Here is a 20,142-nt window from a genome sequence, read left to right as displayed (position 1 = left end):
CATGGATCCTGGAGCAGGTATAATGAGTATTCATCCGTGCCTTTAACACTTCAAATTCTTAATTTCCGTCTCCTTTAATCCCTTCCCTAAAAGTCTGCATTGATGTCACTACTACCTTCTCAGTAGCTCTGAGGACGGGTCTTCTCCCCCTTGATGAGTCTCCCGTTCAGATTGCTCTGACACACAAGAAAAGCATTTAGAAAGACGATGCTACTGATCTCTTGCTGGTAAGACTCTTTGAGAGTATTTCTGAGTGTAAAGCTAATGACACAATCGTAAGAACATCTTTCTGCAGAGATCCCGGGATGTAGCCAATTTACTAGAGTTGCCCCCAAATCATGGGTGAGGTATCAAGACAGGTCTATATTGGGTAGGGGGGGTCAGCTTTTATTTGTCACCTCTGGGTCCCCTAACCTTCAGTCTCCTCCATTTTCCAGGGGCCAATGATTTAATTTCTTAATTGTGTTATTTTCTCTTTTTGAATGTCTCCCATCGATTTCACTATCTCGTCCTACCACCAGATGGTGGAAAGGGAAAAGGAAATAACCTGATGGTAAATGAATGCAGTGCGGGCTGGCAAAGTACTTACGGTGAAAGGTGTGTAGTGGTGAATGGACCCAAAAAGGAGCTTGTGAGTTACTTATGAATTCCCTGTTTTCATTTCAGCGCCCATTCAAGGGTCGGCTGCCCAGGTCTCGGGGTGTGTGGGGAGGTGATCACCCGGCGCAACACCGCGCTGGGGAGGGAGTCAGCCCTTGCCTCAGGAGATTCTTGGGAACATCCGCGCCTGGGAACAGAGCTGAGCAACCCAACCCCACCCGGCCAAGGAAAGGGGGTGCGGGGTTAGGGGTCCCTGAGAGGGTCGGTGCGGGGTGATGTGCCCCACCAGCCCCGCTGCACCCTTCTCCGTCTTTCCGAATCTCCGTTCCACCGCCTCCCCTACGTCGAATTCATACTTGGCCTGCCTTTCCCACGCTGCCCTGAATGGATGTAGCATTTCTCTCCCGCCATAGGGACCCCTTCTCCTGCCTTCCCAACAGCCCCCCCTGTGAAAGCTTTATCTGGGCTGAGGAGTTACCCGCAGTCACCCTCAGCAGATGCCCATCCCCTCACCTAGCCATGGTCTGCCCTACCCCAGCCACCTCTCGCACCCTCTGGATCTGCCGCTTCCACCTCCTTTTGCACGTGCCCAGCCACTCGGACGCCCCCTCCCCCACGACCCCCCTTCCAGTCTCGAGGAGTCTCGCGGCATTTCCCCGGGCGCTAGCCTAGCCGCCGCGGGTGTGGGGTGGCCTCGCAGAGCAGGGTCCCTCCCCAGCGGGCGGTGAGGGGGGCGCCCAAGCGCCGCAGCCGCGGGGACGCCCCGGGCGCCGGCCCCCGGCCCCGCCCCGGCCCCGCCCCTCGCCTGCCCCGCCCCTATCTGGCCCCGCCCCCGCCTTGGCGGCCGCGCGTCCCCGGCAGGCCGAGCCGCAGGAGCATCGCGGCGGCGCCGGCAAGGAGGGGGGAGAGCGGGCTGCGCGGCCGCGGCTGCCGGGCGCTGGGCTGGGCGGTGCTTCTTCTTCTTTTTTTTTTTTTTTCGCAATTTCCACTCGCGGGGAGCAGGAAACCCGGCGCAGCCGGGCGCATCGGGCCGCGATGCAGCAGCAGCAGCAGCAGCAGCAGCAGCAGCAGCAGCAGCAGCAGCAGCAGGAATCACCCCGGGGCAGCAGCGGCAGCAGCAGCAGAGGCAGCAGCGGGCGGCGCTGAGCCGCCGCCGCCGCCGCTACTGAGGAGAAAGCCGGCCCAACCGCCGCCGCGTCCGGACCCCTGCTCCCCGAGCCCTGATCCCGGCGCCCGACCCCCGCGCCCGCCTCCGCCAACTTTCACGCTGCCTCGGCGGCCCGGCCCGGCTCGACGCCAATGGGTGAGTAGGGGGCTGCCTGCGCCCAGGTGCCCGGGTGCCCACCTCAGCCTGCGGGCGGCGCGCCTGTCCCGGGACTGCAGAGTCGGGAGGGCGCTCCGGGGACAGGGCCCCGGCGGTGACACCGCGGTGGGCACGCTGCCTACCTCGCGCACCCCCATTCACTCCCACTCGCGTCCGTGCTGAGCCCGCGCGGCACCGACCGGAACCCCGCGGGGGCCTGGGCGGAGGACAGCGGGCCGGCCAGAGTCCGCTGAGGCTGAGGGATGCAGGGGGTGTGGTTGGTGCTTCGGGTGGGCGGGGAGAGTTTTGTCTTGGCCATTTTCTCGCCCCAGCGCGCCCTCCTCTGCGCTGAGGACGTGGGTAATGGGAGCTGGTGGGCTCCGGCCCTGCACGGGGTTCGCGGTGTCTGTCCCCCTGGCCCCGCCGCGGGGGAAGCCGGAACCTCGGGGTCTCCGCGCGGCCAAGGGCCGAGGTGCCTTTCCTGGGGGACGACGTAGTGGTGGGGGGTGGGGTGCGGGAAACGCCCCAGTACCCGGCTTGGCGTGCCATCCTCGGGTCCTGAGCGCCTGACGCGTCTCCCTTGGCGCCCCTTTTCCTCCCGGCCCTGACCCTCTCTCTGCCTGCCTGCCTTCGCTCAGCCTGGCGAGCTCTCCTCTGCGTGATGCTCAAAGGGCACTTCTACATCCTCTAAGTCTGAAGGCTTGGGCAACTGGAGCAGGTGATCCAGTCCTCGATTGACTGGTCCAACATCAGTTCTAAGTAGGCAACTAACCATTAGGCCCCCTGGGTCCCATCTGGTATAGACTCTGGCATATTCGAGCCACCTTGCCCAGAAGGATGTGGCTCCTTATTGGGCAAAGGACTTGTGATTGCCTGGGCTAATAATGGTGTGGCCCATCCAGTTAATGTTCTTGCTGGCAGGCAATCTCTGTCTTTCATGCCATTGGCAGATTATTTTTGGGCGTTTCTAGGCCAGGCATAGGAAGGCTGTAGATTATAATAAATCGTAATAAAGTGAGACCTTTCTGTGTTCAGGTAATAGGATTTGGGTAGGCGAGTCCCACCGTGATAGGCAAGCAGTCATAGGATGCTCCTGAAGAGGGATGCAGCGGAAAAGGGGAGGTTTAACCCCATCAGTTGTCCACAGGCAGTTAAAATCCCATTTGTGGTCACTGCCGAAATGGTTTTCCTTTTCTAAAGTGGTGGCCATCCAATGGCCTCTCAGCTTCAATGTCACTTTTTTCTCAGTGCCTTTCTCTGCTCCCTGCACCACCTCCAGTCTAAATTAATTTCTCTGTTACCCTGCTCCGCTAGCACCTTTTAAAAAATAGCAGTATTACATATTTGTTTGAGTAGAACATTTATCTCCCCCTACTGTAAGCTCCATGACTCTGTAGGGACAGGACTGCGTGGGCGCCGTTTTGCTCGGCACTGTTTTCTTTGGTGCCTGGTGTGCAGCAGGCCCTGAAGAAATCTTTATTGAACAAATGAATGAATGAGGGGGTATGAAGCCCTCCTCCTTGGTGGAAGACAAAATGCTTAGCTCGACACTCTTGTTTTGCTTTGGCGTCTAATAAGATGATTTCGTTTATTAACAAAGCATATACTTTAAGCGTTGCTGATTACTTTAGTAACAGGTTGGCTTGTCCCGAGGTAAGCAAAAATGGCATTTTGATCACCTTTCCTTTTTTTGTGGGTCCCGAGAGGGCTGGACAAGAAAAGAAGTCCTATCCACATGTCTTCTCCTGTGGCCGGACTGTGCTTTCTGTACCTCAGTGGGAAGAGGAGTCCAGTTTAAGAAGAAACAGACCTGTTTATGATTCAAGTCTGAACTGTTTCCATTATCCTGAGCCTCCTAAGAAAATTAGAGACTGCTTCTGCAGTTTATAGTCCCTTCAAGCTTAGTCTTTTTATACTGAACCGTTACAAAAGGGAGAGGCTGCAGAAACTGATTTTCATTTATTTCAGGTGTACTACTTAGAGGCGATGAGATTAAAATGAGTGCTGCCATTTAACTAATTAAAATGTTTACAGTGGAATTCAAGATGCCCATGGTTGGTTGTGGCTAAAGCTCACCCGCTATTTTCTAAAGCGTCTTCAGCAGTGTATTTGTGAGGACGTGCAGGTGTGTAACCGTTGATTCTGTGTGTCTTCCGATGGAGCCACCTAACAGTGCCGTTTCGGAAGCCGGTGTGTGTGAACCCACAGGCACGGTCCCCCTCCCCAGTTCCCGAAGTCTCCTTGGCTTTCAAAAGATTTGTCCAGTGCATCAGTTGGATACATTTGCATTCTTACCTGGCCTGGTAACGATTTTTCTGTTGATGGCGAACACAGTCACATCGTATGGTATAGTCTTCAATCTGGAAAATAACTGAAGAGCATCAGATCCCCAGCTCGGAAGGGAAGCCAGTTAGTTGTCAAATGGCCTCTTACAAAAGCCCACTCAGAGTGTGCCCTCAGAACTTGCAGGCAGACGCCTCCGGTGCCAGATACGGGCAGAGCCTCTTGTAATTATGATCACACAGATATTAGTGATCCAAATCCGTGAATAGTGAAGGATTTGCAAGCCCAGCAAATGATTTTTGCTTAGAAAATTCCAGAGTAACAACAAAGTTGGGACTGTTTTCAGCAATGTATTGTTTTGGTGGGAGATTGCTTTATGCTAAACTGAAGCAAAAATGAGTGTAATGTGTTGGCCGTCAGAGTCTAAAGTTAGAAATGGAGGAAAAGACGCCACCTTCATCATTCATCCCCTTTACTTTGCCCCTTCATATCCATCATGACCCAGGCAGAACCTTGCTACCTTGCTGGTTGCACAGACCTCCGGTTCTTTTTGTATTACTGATATTCTCTCATCAACTCTTATATTTGAAATTTTTTTTTTAATGTTTACTTATTTATTTTGAGCGAGTGAGCGAGGGAGACAGAGCGTGAGGGAGAGAGAGAGGATCCCAAGCAGGCTCCACACCGCCTGTGCAGAGCCAACGCGGGGCTCAGTCCACGAACCAGGAGATCATGACCTGAGCCCAAAACAAGAGTCAGACACTTAACTGACTGAGCCAACCAGGCGCCCCTGAAACTGTTTTAAAGTAGGTTGCATACAGTGGTCAGTATTCATCCATTCATCCATCTCTCCATCCAGTGTTTATTGACCTCCTGCTTTGTGCCAGGCATGGTGCTAGGCATGGGTGCACAGCGTACCCAGACCTGCCAGCTTAGGCTTTTCCAGCCAGCGGGAGAGGTAGGCCTGAATGCAGTGCTCGTGACTGTATGCGATTATAAGCCCTGCGAGGTCTCGTGAAAGGAGATTAGAGAGGGGGAATGTGATTGAGGCTACAGAGGGGTAAGGGCGATGTCTTTGAGGAGATTGTGTCTGAGCTGAAATCTGGAAATTGGGTAGGAGTCATCACTGCCGTCCAGAACCCCCCTCCCCCTCCGGGAGCACATCCGGAGCAGAGCAAGCGGTTCTCCTCTCCTGGCAGCGACGGACAGCGCACACCCTGGGGGGCCGTGCTGGACAGGACCCCGCGTAGGACTGGGCCTGTGGCAGGGGCTTTAGGGGAGCGGGTAAGGAAGCCAGGTGTTCTCTGGATGGGATGCTGGCTGGAAGCGAGGAGTTTCCATGGTAGGGGGGTCTTCATAACTCTGATCGGGAAGCAGGGAAGGCCAGAGAAAGGCTGTGATTGGTAAAGGAGCAGCAGTCGCTCATATCGGCCAGGGTTCGGGGATGTGTGGAGACTTTTGTGGTTTGGACAAGGTTCACTTGTTCTCTGTGTTCAGACAGGATTAGAGCGCTCTTGTTTTTGTCTTGTCCCATCCTGGTCACAGAGTGGCCTTGTCTGATGGTGGTGTTCTGGGGAAATTGCTTGTTCAAAAGGAGACTGCCCGGCCAGCTCCCAGACGGCAGGGGCTGCTTTTCTGAGTTAACTCAGTGACAAATGGGGGCAGGGAAAAGGAGGTGGGGTGGGGAGGAGAATGGCTTTCTAGGTATATTTTGTGGCTACTTCCTTAACACGGGCCAGCTGTAGTCTGGGGACTGCTCAGCATTAAGCACAGTAGACAACTGAAATGCCGTTCCAGGGGAAGAGACACAGAGTCACACAGAGCAAGCTGCTGAAAACCAGGAAGTCACGATGGCTCTTAACGGGAAAGAGGCAGGCCCGAAAAATACTAGAATCCTTTCGTTGTGAGAGGAGAGTCTAATGCAGTGGTTCTCAGAGTGTGGTCCCCCAGCATCAGCCTCTCTGGGGTCTTGTTAAAGACAAATTCTCTGGCCCCAGTTCTGCCTACTGAACGATGAACTGGGGTGGGGGTGGGAGCCTAGCGGTCTGTTGTAAGGAGCCCTCCAGGTGGTTCTGATGCATGCTCAGGGTCGGGGGTAGACCTCCTTGCCGCGCAGGTGAGAAAGCTGAGGTCCCGAGTATGTGGGTCACTGAAGAGTCGTACGTGGGTCCTCTGGTCAAGTAGAAGATGCTGGTACAAGTGACACACGGCCTCAGAGAAGGAGGAAAATATGCTCCTAGTTCAGAACAAACCTTTTACGGAATCACAATAGAACAGTACCGTGTGGATTTTTCCATGAATCTAGTCCATTCCAGACCTCCGACGCCTGGGCATTAGTGACACTAGCTGGCTCCTCGCAGTGTCACTTGGACTTTTACCAGCGCATCACGTAGGCCTTTGCCATCATGCTTCTTTTCCCTCCATTGTCTTTAGAAGGGACGTTACAGTACATTGTTAGCATTATTAGGGTTTTTGGTCTTTGCTCCTCATTTTCTGGACCTGCTACCTGCATTAGTTTCTGATTGCTGCTGTAGTAAATTACGAAAACCTTGGTGCCCCCAAATGCCATAAGTTTATTGTCTTTAAAGTTCTGGAGGTCAGATTTCCAACACAGGTCTCACCGGGCCAAGGTCAGGATGTGGGCAGGGCTGCATTCCTTCCAGAGGCTCTAGGGGAGAATCCCTTTCCTTGCTGTTTCCAGTTTCTAGAGTCTACTGCATTCCTTGCCTCATGACCTCTTTCCATCTTCCAAGCCAGCCATGGCCGGTCAAGCCTCTTTCATACCCCATCACTCTGGTACGGACTCTGCTTCTTCTCTCTTCCGTGTTTAAGGAGGGCAGGCACTGCATCAGTTTGGTCATTGTGTTCCTGTCCTGTGCTGGTGCATGGGAAGCCCCAAATTAATATTGGTTGAATTATTTTTCCCAACCTTGTAGCTAACTGTATCCAGGTGTGTCTTAGACACCTCAGACGGAGCGTGTTATACGCTGAGCTCAGCAGCTCTCCTCCCCGTTCCGTTCCCCACTTCCTGCTGGCTGTCACCGCCTTTCTGGCCACTTCCATAGGTGTTCTGCCCTTGGCCTTGCCTCTTCTTCCTTCCCTTCTCTCTCTCGCCGTTCTTTCCAGTGTACAGTCAAGCCCCAAATGTTTCTGGAATGACCCCGTGTCACCACTTCTCTGCAGGTGCTTTAGATCCCGAATGCCCTTAGCAAAGCCTTCAGGGAGCTTGGCGGCCATGCCTGCCCTTGTTCTGTGCTTGTTCAGGCCTGTGGGCCTTTGCCATGTAGTTCCTTCCTGTCCCTTCACGGGAAAGGGATTGCACTCTCTTCTCTGCCTTGTAGTCTCTCTGTGTTGGTTTCCTCTTGCTGCTGTGATAAAATACTGCAGACCCAGTGGCTTAAACGAGACACATTTTAAACGACATACATTTTAATCTTAACGCTTCTGGAGGTCAGAGGTCCAAACTGGGTCTTACCGAGTTGATATCAAGGTGTGGGCAGGGCTGTGTTCCATCTGGAGGCTCTAAGGGAGAGTCCGTTTCCTTGCCTTTTTCAGCTTCTGGAAGAAGCGCTCACATTCCTCGGCTGGTGGCCGCATCGCTCTAACGTCTGCTTCTGCCTTCACATCTCCTCTCTTACTCTGAACTTCCCGCCTCCCTTTTAGAAAGACCATTGTGTTCTATTGGGCCCGCCTGGGTAATTCAGCCTGCCCTCCCCATCTCCAGCCCCTTCACTTAATCTGTCTGCAAAGTCCTTTTTACCACAGAAGGGAACATACTCACAGGTTCTGCGGATTTGGATGGGGACATCTTTGGGGGGCTGTTAGCAGCCTGCCACACCTCTTGTTCATCTTGCGAGGCCTGCTCCAAAGGGTGCTACGTAACGCGTCATCTTGTATTAAGTCTGTTCATCTCTGACAGGGTGTCCTCAGCTCCATTGCCCTGGCTCATTGCCTGGCCTCCAGAAAGTGCCATATGTTACCGAATCAATGAATGAGTAACCCCTTCACCCCAGGATGGTTACTACGTGAACTTCTCGTAGGCTCTTGGCTGCCGGGAGTGTCTGTGCAGTTCTGTGAGATCCCCTGGGCACAGTGTGCTGACAGGGGCTGTTCGTTGACAGTTCATGGTGGCCTGCACCGCAGTGGATGAGAAGAGTAACACCACATGTCATATGGCTTCAACAAAGGACTGCCAAGTTCAAGACAGAAAATTCTCTCTGGCAGTGGTTCTCAACCAGGGGCGATTTTGCCCCCCAGGGGGACATTTGGCAATGCCTGGAGACACTTGGTTGCACAGCTGGTGGAGGGGGGACAGGCTACTGGCATCTGGGGCCCAGGGGGCGGAGATGCTGCTACACATCCTGCAAGGCACAGGACAGTCCCCCAGGGTTACCCAGCCCTGAAAGTTGGGGAAGCCTGCTCTGAGTGTTACATGGACGTTGAAGCACCGTCTCCTTCCTTCCTCGTCAGCGGCTCTGGACATGAGATTTTGTCTGTAGCCACAGCCTTTGTTTTATGAATAAACCAAGAAGTCACTGGAAAGCAGGGCTCTTTGGCATTCTTTCATCATTTTGTTCTTTGAGTAGAAAGTGTCTTAACGCAGCTCATTGCCTCTTTTCCGTGAGCACCTGGGTTGCAAAGTTGTTAAACTTATTTCTGCCATGTTTGGCTCCCTTGATGTTTTGCCTTCCTAGTGGGATGAGCTTGTGTGCCGAGTGGCAGATGGTGGGTCCTTCTGCCACTCACACATCGGTCTCTGGAACTGAAGTGCTGGGAAGGTCCTTGGCAGTCATGGCAGCCCACGCCATCAGATGATGGAACTGAGACTCTGAGAGGCAGAGTGACATGGTCCCCTAGCTGCAGGACCCAGCTCCCTTTAAATAGGAAAGAACTAGCAAGTTCTGTAGGTAGGCGCTCAGTAAACATCAGGCAGTGATGCTTCCCCCAGTGAAGCTCTGTCTACCAGCTGTTTCCCTGGTAGATTAAAAAAAACAAACAAACAAAAACCGCTTTATTGAGTTACAATTCACATATCATACAATTCACCCATCTGAAGTGTGAAGTTCAGTGGCTTTTGGTATATTACATTATTAACTTTTAAAATCATGGTAAAATGGATATAACACAATTTGCCATCTTAACCACTTTTAAGCCCGCAGTTTGGTGGCATTCAGTACATTCACGGTGTTGCGCAAGCAGCGCTGCTGTCTGTTTCGAAAACGTTTTCATCACCCCTACCTGGCAAGCTTCTAACTTGAAGCATTGAATCCATACCCCCTGGGGGTTCCTGGCCGCCCAGGCGTTTTGGAGAACTCTTGGTGGAAGTCCAAGGGTCCCAGTTAAGATTCCAAAGGAATACAAGGAAAGGGAAAGATGGTTTCGTTCTTCTTACGTGTGTTTGGTCTCTGTTTCTTTTAGGATTTCATTTCCGCTCTGTCCCTCCAGCTACCCCCTTGGTTACATCCCTCTCATCCTGTGGGGCGATTGGGAATTTCCTTTTCGGTCCTGAAGCATTTATGAGTTCGCTGCTTGGGTAACTTCCTTGGCAATTACTGGGGCTCATCAGGATGTTTGGGTCCTGGGAGACAGAACTGCACCGCCAGACTGATCCCTCCAGTCCACCCAGAGTTGCGTGTTTCTTTGCCTGAATTCCTTTCGCTGGCCAAGGTACACTGGCACCCCGGGTGATTATGGGAACTTGGTTTTCAACTTGATTGTTATTTTATGGGTAAATATCTTGTAGGCAAGGCAATAGTTTTCATTAGGGGACACTTCAGCAAAGCAAAATGAAGCTCCTGGACCTTACCACGGTGATAAACTGTGCTTCTATTTAGCCTCGGGAAGAAAAAACACTAATAATAAAAAAATCCCCACTAATGTTTGTCCTCACCGAACTGTATTCAGTCGGCAAGAAAAGCCCAGTAAAGGCCTTAAGCTGATTTCCTTCCTGTGGCCGTGGAAGGGGCGGGGCAACCGCAGGAGGCTTGGCAGGCCCCCAGGTGAGGGACACAGTGGCAAGATGAAGTGCTATCCAGTTCATACTGCTGTTCCTTCCTCAGTGTCTTGGATTAAATACTATAAATGTTGACTGCCCATTAATTACTCCTTTTGCCTGACATATTTAAGTCTTTAAGCACCGAAGTACAGCATGTATAGACACTTTAAATCACCATCTCCTTAAACTTCAACGTCTTACCAGTCAGTGTGCAAACACCAGCCCTTGTGTTTTTGCTGGATTTTTCTAGACTGTTCTAGACTTGGAAGACTTGGGGCCCTGTTCTAGGTCTGGTCCTCTGGGGCTGCACTAGTTTTATCCATCACACACCCACTCCCTGTGTGAAAAGTCTTTAATTAGCTTAGTGTCCTCCCTAATTATTCCAGCGAGTTCTCATTTTTGTGCCTAGAGCTCAAAGGAGGTGCTTGGATGTTGTTTTGAGTAAGAACCGGGAAAGGCCTTCGTGGCTTTGCTCTCCCCTCCTCTTAGCCGGCTTCTTCATGGCTATTCATGTTCTTCACTAGACTGTTCGGGATGCCCCCTTCTGCGTGAGCGTTGTACATGCTGGCTTCTGGGTAAAATTCATTTGACATGAGTGGTCTCATAAATGGGCGTTGCCTTTCTCCTATTTTGATCCCTCAGAAATCAAAACCCCAAACCCCTCTTCACAACCAACAAAATGGGAGTTTTTCACCACTTAACCAGTGATTTCACAGTGCCCCTTTGTTCTCCATAAAATATTAGATGGATAACGGAGGTGTCACCCCAAATTCAGTCCGTCAATTAGCTCACCATTGACACCCGGGCAGGCTGGGCAGAGCAAGTGGTGGGGAATTGATGATGTTTTAGCTTAATTGCTCCCTTTGACTCAGCAAAGAAATGAAAAGAAAGTAATTCCCTGCGGGGGGGGGGGGGGGGGGGGGGGGTCTGAGGAGAGAATGGGAGTAGGGGTGTCACCAATTGAGAACAAACTTTGCGAAGGGAAGCAGTTCACCTGTTTGTTGGAGATCGACACTATAGCTCCTTGCTGGGGAAGTTTTCAGAACATTTTTTTTTAAATGTTTTATTTATTTCTAGGAGAGAGAGAGAGAGAGAGAGAGACAGCGTGAGCAGGGGAGGGCCAGAGAGAGAGGGAGTCACAGACTGAAGCAGGCTCCAGGCTCTGAGCCGGCAGTCAGCACAGGGCCCGACGCGGGGCTCGAACCCGCGAACCGCGAGATCATGACCTGAGCGAAAGTCGGACGCTTAACCGACTAAGCCACCCAGGCGCCTCTCAAAACATTTTTTAAAGTTAGTTTCTATGATAGGTTATATATCTTTTTCAAAATTCTGAAGGTGAAAAGTGCTCGCAATGACAGGTCTCCTGAATCTCAGCTCTCCAGTTCCGGCGAGTCCTCCCCCGTGCCCTGCCCAAGGCTGGCTGTGTTTGGTTTCTCCCCAAAGCTTCCAGGCAGAGCTCATGCCTGTAGCAGCGGACGTGTATTTCTGTTCCTTCTCCCTCCTTTTGATGCGATGCGGTCATGATTAATTGCGGACAGGAGAACTTCTTTGCAGCTGCTGGCTTCCTCCCCTAGGGATCTGCACCGCAACTCTGCGTCTGCTTCCTCCTCGTCTGATTTTGATGGGCCGACAGGCGTATCTTGGAAGAGCTCTCTAGGAGACTGTGCTGTGTGCTCCTGAGTCTCAACTCACCTAGGTTTCTCAACTGGTAGAAAGTTTGTCCTGGATCTTGACTGATCGAGACCACGCTTCTTACCTGGGTTAGGACTGTCTCCTGCTTCATGTTGCGTATGCGCGGTAAGGACTTCCTTCAAGTGAGGAAGTCAAGCAGAGCCTGTTAACCTGGAAAGGAGGGCTTAGTGGAACCCTCTCATGCAGGGGCCTCTCATGCAACCTCAGGGCCCCAAGAAGCCCCAGAACCAGGGATGGGCTAACTGCCTCACGTGCCGTCTCGCCTCCTCCCTGCCCCTGTCCCCGTTCTCTCTGCGCATCTCAGTCATGGGGCACATGCCACAGTTCCAGCCACTTGTTAGGAGTGACTTGATTTGTCATCCCGCTTCCAAATTCCCATTAATAAGACTGAGCCCGCTGGAGTCCATGTCGCCCCCGAAGACGCACAGGTGGCTGCTGAGGGCCCACTTCTGGAGGAGAAGGATGTGCCCGGTTTTCCAGTCCCCTGTAAAGGTGCCAGCTGTGTGCTAGGTGGCGGGGCAGCCATGGTCTGAATGAAGCTGTGCCCCCTGGAGCAGTGCTTGGTGAGATGGGGGTACCCGGGGGCCTCTCTTGGGGCGGGCACTATAAATGAGGATGCTCGAAAGCCATGAGCCAGAGTACCGGAGAGTGCCCTGTGCCCGTTTTTCCTGGCTTTCTCTTGACAAAGGGGTGATGAGTGCGAGATGGCGCTAGAGCCCTTGACTATGTTCCATCCATCTTTGGAGCCCCTTTCATCAGGCTCCCCTGAGGAAGAGTTCTTGGCCATGTCAGGCACAGCTGTGCTTCTGGGTGAGTAATGGGGTTATTTTTATCCTTTGAGACGCCAATCGTGTAAAAAAGTGTAGATGTGACTTTGGGGGCATCTGGATGGGTTGATGATACCACACTGTGGGGGTGGGGTACAGTTGTGACACTTTCTGGCTCTTTTAGGGAACCTGTGGGTTCTTAAATGGAGGAAGAGATGAAGACATTGTGAAAAGCAGCCACTGCCTGGCAAGGTAACCGCCAGTCGGAGAGACGAAGGGGAAGGGGGGCAGGGGACTGTCGCCACGAAGTCCGGCAGGCTACCTGTCCAACCTCAGGCCTTCTCTTCTCTCCTCTTCTCTTCGCTCTCCTCTCCGCTTTTCTCCCCCCCCCTTTCCTGGTCCCTTCACCCGTCTCTCATCCCTCACACTCCCCCGTCCCATCTCTCCATCCTGCTCCCTGCCTCTCCCTTCACCCTTCCAGCTTGTGCCTGTCTTCCTCGGCTGCCTGCCCCCCCCCGCCCCCCCGCCTTATCCCCGCCACCTTCTCTCTCTCCTGATTTCTCTTCCCTCCTTTTTTTCTTTGCCCCCACTGCCTCCCACCCCCCTCCTCCAGCGCCTTCTCTCTTTTTCCACCCCCCACCCCAGCCCCACGCTCTGTCCCCACCCCTGTCCCCATACTTTGTCTTTACTCCTCCCTCTTTCCCCAATTCTCTCTTCCCTCAGACCCTGTCTTTCCCCTCACTGTGCGCCCAGCCCCCCGGCCCCCCTCTTCTGACCCTCCCTCCCACTCTCTTTCTCTCCTGCCCTGCCCTGGGGCCGCTCTCTTTTTTGTCCCTTTCTCCTCTGCCTGCCTTTCTGTCTGTCGGTCTGTCTTTCTGTCTGTCTGTCTTTCTGTCTTTCGTCCTGTCTTTCTGTCTTTCCTTCATTCTCTCTTTCCCACCTCCTCACCGCCCCATCCTCTCTCTTCCTCCCCCCTCCCCTCCTCTGTCTGTCTGTCCCTCTTCTCACCCACATTCACCCTCCTCCATATCCCCCTTCTCCACACCACTGCCCTTCTTTCCTCTCCTTATTAATCCCTCTTTTGCCTCGCTCTCTCTTTTCACAGCCCCTTTCCCTCCCATCTCCTCCCCTTCACCTCTTCCTCTTTTACGCCTGGCCAGCACTCTCTCTCTCTCTCCCCCTCTCCCTCTCTCCCCCTCTCCCTCTCTCCCTCTCTCCCTCTCTCCCTCTCTCCCTCTCTCCCTCTCCCCCTCTCCCTCCCTCCCCTAGCTCCGTTCACTCTGAAGCCCTCCTTCTCACACCCCTCACCCCTTGGAGCATTGCTTCCTCAGAGCTCTCTCCCAACACTATTGCCCTGGGTTTTCCACCACTGTCACCACATCACCGTCCACCATCGCTGCCTCCTTTGTTCAGTAAAATACTATGGCCGATGACAGTAGGTGAAACTGGCTTTTATTCAGTGCAATCTAAGGTCACAGAGCCCACACGAGGAGGTGTGGTCCCCCAGGGAAGGAGAAACCTTTGCAGAGCGGTCCCTCTAAGGGCCTGTGGAGGAGCTCCCGCCACTGCTGGGGGCTGGGGGTGAGGCGCACGCTCACCTTCCAGCACCTGCAAGAGAGGCCGTGGATTCTAGGCTGTTTCTTCTTCTTGCTCCAATAGTATCCAACCTTAATTTTTTTTGGTTATAAACATATAGTGACTATATTGTAGGATTTAGAAAATAGGAAGCAGGAGAATTAAAAATTTTTTTAAACAGTTATTCATTTTTGAGAGACAGAGTACGTGCAGGGTGGGGCAGAGAGAGAGGGAGACACAGAATCCAAAGCAGGCTCCTGGCTCTGAGCTATCAGCACAGGGCCCGATGTGGGGCTTGAACCCATGAACTGTGAGATCATGACCTGAGCTGTAGTTGGACACTTAACCGACTGAGCCACCCAGATGCCCCAGGAAGCAGGAGAATTTAAATTGGTGACCCATACTTAGCCCGATACAACCACTCTCATTTTATTTTGGTGTGGGTCTTTCTAGGCTTTTTACTACATGCTTGTAGCTATATGGGCATGGACTGTAATCTATATAAGTGTATAGCCTGTTGTTTGTTTACCTTCATAGTCATCTTTGAAGCCAGTGTTTTTCATCGCTGAATATCTTAGTTCGCGGATCTCAATGTAATGTAACCATTTCCCTATCATTTGAGCATTTAGGTTGTTTCCATAATCTTGATATTATAAATAGAGATGTGATGGACGTAATTTTCCTTTTTATCCTTTAAGGAATTCAGGTTGTAGGCAGAGTGACATTTTATATCCATTCTTTGTTTCCATAACCCCCGAATGACTAGAATGGCCGATGATGATGATAACGGAGAGGACTTGAGTTCGGGGGGATTATTGCACATGGGCCAGTGGGACGCTTGCTGTCCCTGTGCTTGCTCTCAGTTTTCGTTCAAGAAACTGTGTGCTCATATGGCTTATCATCCCTTCTGTACTATATGTGCTTCACCTGTGCGTGCGTGCGTGTGTGCTGTCTGTGTGTATGTGACAGAGAGAGAGAGAGAGAGAGAGAGAGAGAGAGAGAGAGAGAGCATGAGCAGGGGAGGGTCAGAGAAAGAGGGAGATACAGACTCTGAAATAGGCTCCAGGCTCTGAGCTGGCAGTCAGCACAGACCTTGACGCGGGGCTTGAACCCACGAACTGCGAGATCATGACCTAAGCAAAAGTCGGACGCTTAACCGACTAAGCCACCCAGGCGCCCCTGAACAATTATGCTTTTAGCTTCAAAGAGTGAAAGGTAAGGCTGGTTAGAACCCCAAGATCCAGGCTAGACGAACCATCTCAAAGCCTTGCCTTCATGATGCATCAGTTTCGTTAATGGACAGCATTGTAAAGTGTGTATTCCTCAGCCAACGAGTGTATGCCAAACGTCACCTGGTGAGAAATAAGCTGAGTATTTATGACGCCCTCTTGGAGCGAGTTCCTGTGAAAGTTCTAAACTTCGCGATAGTACGTGTTAGAGAGCATTGGTGGCTGACCTGTACCACACACTTTCTCCTTTTGTTACATTTTCAAATTGTGAACATAACCAGCCCGTACTGGTAGAATAAATAAGACAGTTGACCCAATACGGCCATATATTGGAATTCAATTAAATTCTACGAGTATTTATTGAGTGCCTGTTAAAGTGTAAGATTCGATAACCAGAGGAACTAGGAGATACCTAAAGTTCCACTCAATGATACATTTAAGTTAACTTTCATTTCCCTTAGTGGGAGGGAGCCTGTGATGTGATTACTTCATGAACCACACAATGAAGTCAGCCGTTAAACCAAAGGGTGTTTGTTTGAAGAAGCTCTGTTTATCCAGAAAGAGGGAAAGGTGTTAATTTGAGGAAGACACATCAAGTTAGAAGGCAGCTTTCTGAGATACGACAGTGTTTAGTCAGTCTCTGAACCTCCCTCCTCCCTGAAGGTCTAGAGACAAACCAGATGGAGCAGGGGTTCTCCAAGGAGTCATGTGGAAGGTCCCTTTACAAGGAAAGTGGTTTCCAAGAATCCCTATTCTGCCTTAAATGTTTGAAGGTGTTTGTTAGCTTTCATTTATTTATTTCTCATTGTGGTCAAATACGAATAACATAAAATTTACCGTTTTTACCGTTTTCGTGTACAGTTCAATGGCATCAAGTGCATTGACGTTGTCACACAACTATCTGCCCTGTCCATTCCAGAGCGTTTTACTCTACCCCACCTGAAACTACATGCTTCTTAAGCACACACTGCCTGATCTCCCCGCCTCCAGCCCTGGCAACCACTGTTCTCCTTTCTGTGTCTGTGATCTTGACCACTACAGGCACCTTGTGTAAATGGACTCATACCGTATTGTTCCTTTTGTGACTGGCTTATTTCACTTGCTGTAAGGTCTTCAGGGTTCATCCGTGCTGTAGTGTGTGTCAGAATTTCCTTCCTTTTTAATTGCCTTAAACTTTTTAATAATAATAGTACTGGAAAATCCAGGCACTTAGCTAGATATAAGCTCCTTTGGCTTTTAGCTCATTTGTAAGTATAAACCTGGCACAGATTTGCAAATTAAGTATAAATGAACCCAGTAAAGCTCAGATCAACACTAATAGGAGACACGACGGTGTGTTTCAGAAATGACGTCGTTGCTTGGCGATGTGACAGAGCACATAGCACATAATGTGGCACCGTCTTTTAGTTCACTCGCTTCTCCCTTCTCTTTTGTCTCTTCAAACCACGGTGAGAATCCTTCCTCCATACAGGCCTTTTCACTTCGTGCGATGCCTTCAAAACAGTTCTGAAAGTGATAAGATATTTGATACACACAAGACTCTGTCAGGTGGATGGTGTCAAGCATCGTTATAAAATATATACTCATGAACCCATTGCCTCATGTGCACGCTGACTCAGTCCCATCTCCCTGCCTTCTCTGGAGGAGAAGACCATCATGGGTCTTTTTTTTTTTTTTTTTTAAGTAGGTTTCACAAAGCCCACTACCAGGCTTGAACTCATGACCCTGAGATCAGGACCCGAAGTGAGATCAAGAGCCGGATGCTTAACTGACTGAGCCACCCAGGCTCATGATTATCATGGGTCTTCATGGGTCTTTTAAAAATCATTCCCGTGAGGCACCTGGGTGGTTCAGTCGGTTAAGCGTCCAACTTTGGGTCAGGTCATGATCTCATAGTCTATGAGTTCGAGCCCTGCGTTGGGCTCTGTGCTGACAGCTCAGAGCCTGGATCCTACTTACTTCAGATTCGATATCTCCCTCTCTCTCTGCCCCACCTCTGCTCACGCTCTCTCTCTGTCTCTTTCTCAAAAATAAATAAACATAAAAAAATAAAAATTACCATTCCCTTTTTCTTTAACAAATAGTTTTATCATTTCCACATATATCTCCTAAAAACATATTGTCTAGTTTTGCTTGGTTTTAGTGTTTTTTTTTTTAAACTGGCACCAAGCTACACAAAGACTTGTGATTTGCTTGTTGTCTCTCATTTTCTAGTTCGTTTATTTATTATTGTGTATTTATACTTTCTCCTAGTGGTGAACTTTTCACTGCTTCTGTTTTTTTGCTACTGTGAATGGACTTCTCACCACCATTTTAATAGGTGTCTCTGGGTGCGTGTGTAAAATAGTTTTTTAAAAAATATTTTTCTTTATTTCTGAGAGAGATAGAGACAGCATGAGCAGGGGAGGGTCAGAGAGAGAGGGAGACACAGAACCTGAAACAGGCTCCAGGCTCTGAGCGGTCAGCACAGAGCCTGACATGGGGCTTGAACCCATGAACTGTGAGATCATGACCTGAGCCGAAGTCAGATGCTCAACCAACTGAGCCACCCAGGTGCCCCTAAAATAGGTTTTTTAAAGGTGTGTAGCAGGGATGGATTTTGCCAGCCTTCCAGTTGCTGGATTTCCAAAGTGGTGGTACCAGCATATTGTCCCCATGAATGAACGAATGAAGAGACTAATGAATGAAGGAGAGAACATACTTATTGCAGGAGAGAGTATGTGAGCTTTAGAAGAGAATTCCACATTGGTTCTCAGAGTATAAACATCTCTGCTGCTCCCGTGTCCATCAGCAGTTGGTATCCCAGGTATATTAGGGCTTAGGCTAAATGGCTGTCACAGAGACCCCAAGAGAGCACAGTTGTCTATTGTCCTCTCGGGTGGCTGCCTGCCGACCCCTGGAACTGTTCAGGATGCATGAATGGCTTTGCTCCGCAGGGTCATCAGGGCCAGGTTCCTTCTCTCTTGTTGCCCTGCCCACCTTGCCTAGGGCGTCACCTCTGTCAGCGGCGTGGTGGGAGCTGGCTTACGGGCCCTGGTCTGTCTTCCAGCCCAGGGAGAGAGGACAGTGGAGGGTGAGCATCTCCTTTCTTTAAAGGACACGACTTGGAAACCGTCATTCCCCAGCACAGCCCACTGGCAAGAATTTAGCTACAGCGTGTCAGCCCTGGCTGCAGGTGGGTCTGGGGGATGTGACTGCCACCTGGCCGGCCATGTGCCCCCCACACACCGGGGGAGGGGGGGTGTTAATTTCCTATTCCTGCTGTAACAGATGGCCACAAACTTAATGGCTTACAATGACACAGACTTACCGTCTTGTAGTTCGAGGGGGCAGAAGTCTGCGATGGGTCGGCTGGGCTGTGTTCCTTCCAGAGGTTCTAGGGGAGGATCTGACCCCTGCCTTTTGCAGCTCGTAGAGGCGGCCACACTCCTTAGCTAATGGTCCCTTCCCCACATCAGTCCCACCCCCGCCTCTGTCCTCAAGTCCTCTCTGGCTCATCAGCTTCCCTTTTCCATGTTTTAAGGCTCTTGTGATGACTCTGGGCCCACCCAAATAATCCGGGATGATCTCCCCATCTCAAGGTCCTCACCTTCATCACACCTGCAGAGTCCTTCCTGCCTGGTTAGGTAACATATTCACAGGTCCTGGGGACTAGCTTATGGACATATTTGGGGGTGCCTTTACCGTAGGAGGAGGGAAGGTTCTATTTCTAAAATGAGGAAAGGGATACTGGGAGGTACTCATCAGTCTCTGCTGCATCCTATGGCCGCTCTTTGGCCAATCTCATGGCTGTGGGTGTATTTTGAAAGTATTAAATTGTCCGAGCTGGTGAACTTGCTGAACATGGGATTTCGTTTTCTCTTACCTTGTGATTCTGAGATTCACGTGTCTAAATAATGACAAAAGCAAACCGTAGTTTTGAGGTCTACTTTTTTCCTCACGAGTGACAGTGCCCTCCTGTCTTCTGTTTGCTGCATTCCTTTTGTGAAGGCCATTTCCAACTGCTGGCCCACTTGTGGTTTCCTCAGGGAAGCCCACAGAGCAGCTGCCTCCCTTAGGATTAAATACATGGTGTGTATTAGGGGCTTGGCACAGAGTAGGGGCTCAGATGAGTTACCAATAAACGACCGAAGAGGCCACCCTAGCACGCTGTGCCGGAGCCCTCGTGTGTGCGCAGATCCCTTCCTACGTTCTGTGTGCACTGATCATACTCCCCAATCCCAATAGCTTTGGGGCCCCCAGCTTGTGTGTCCCACCTGTTTTCTGTGCATGTGTGTGTGTGTGTGTGTGTTTGTGTGTGAAGGAGAGAGAGACACACAGATTTTTAGGGGGGGTGTTTTATAGACTGCATGTGTCCCCACAAAGTTAGTATGTTGAAACATATAGAGAGAGGGAGGGGGGGGAGAGAGAGAGAGAGAGAGGGAGGGGGGAGAGAGAGAGGGAGGGGGAGAGAGAAGGAGAGAGAGAGAGAGGGAGGGGGAGAAAAGGAGAGAATGAGAGAGAGAGAGAGAGAGAGAGAGAGGCAGGCAGAGGGAGACGATAACAGATCACAAGCAGGCTCTGCACTGATAGCAGTGAGGCTGGTGCAGGGCTTGAACTCATGAACCGAACTGTGAGATCATGACCTGAGCCAAAGTTGGACACTCAACCAACTGAGCCACCCAGGTGCCCCTGGAGGTGGGACTTTTTGGAGGTAAT

General features: G+C 51.2%; 1 protein-coding gene across 6 annotated transcripts in view; it reads left to right on the top strand.

Annotated features, from left to right (window-relative positions):
• The first annotated feature begins 1,501 nt into the window (after window positions 1-1,501).
• Window positions 1,502-20,142, top strand: part of SH3KBP1 (SH3 domain containing kinase binding protein 1) — a 330,852-nt gene continuing 312,211 nt past the window's right edge. Inside the window, exon 1 of one of the 6 annotated variants that reach the window (XM_039247392.1) lies at window positions 1,502-1,903. In XM_039247392.1, the coding sequence (XP_039103323.1) occupies window positions 1,900-1,903 (4 nt within the window). In that variant the 5' untranslated portion in view covers window positions 1,502-1,899. The remainder of the gene's footprint in view (window positions 1,904-20,142) is intronic. The other 5 variants (XM_039247394.1, XM_039247390.1, XM_039247391.1 and 2 more) reach the window with 5 other exon arrangements.

This window comes from Hyaena hyaena, unplaced genomic scaffold (assembly GCF_003009895.1).
Source record: "Hyaena hyaena isolate Hyena2069 unplaced genomic scaffold, ASM300989v1 scaffold_295, whole genome shotgun sequence".
Lineage (NCBI taxonomy): Eukaryota > Metazoa > Chordata > Mammalia > Carnivora > Hyaenidae > Hyaena > Hyaena hyaena.
This window is presented reverse-complemented; position numbering and strand designations above follow the sequence as displayed.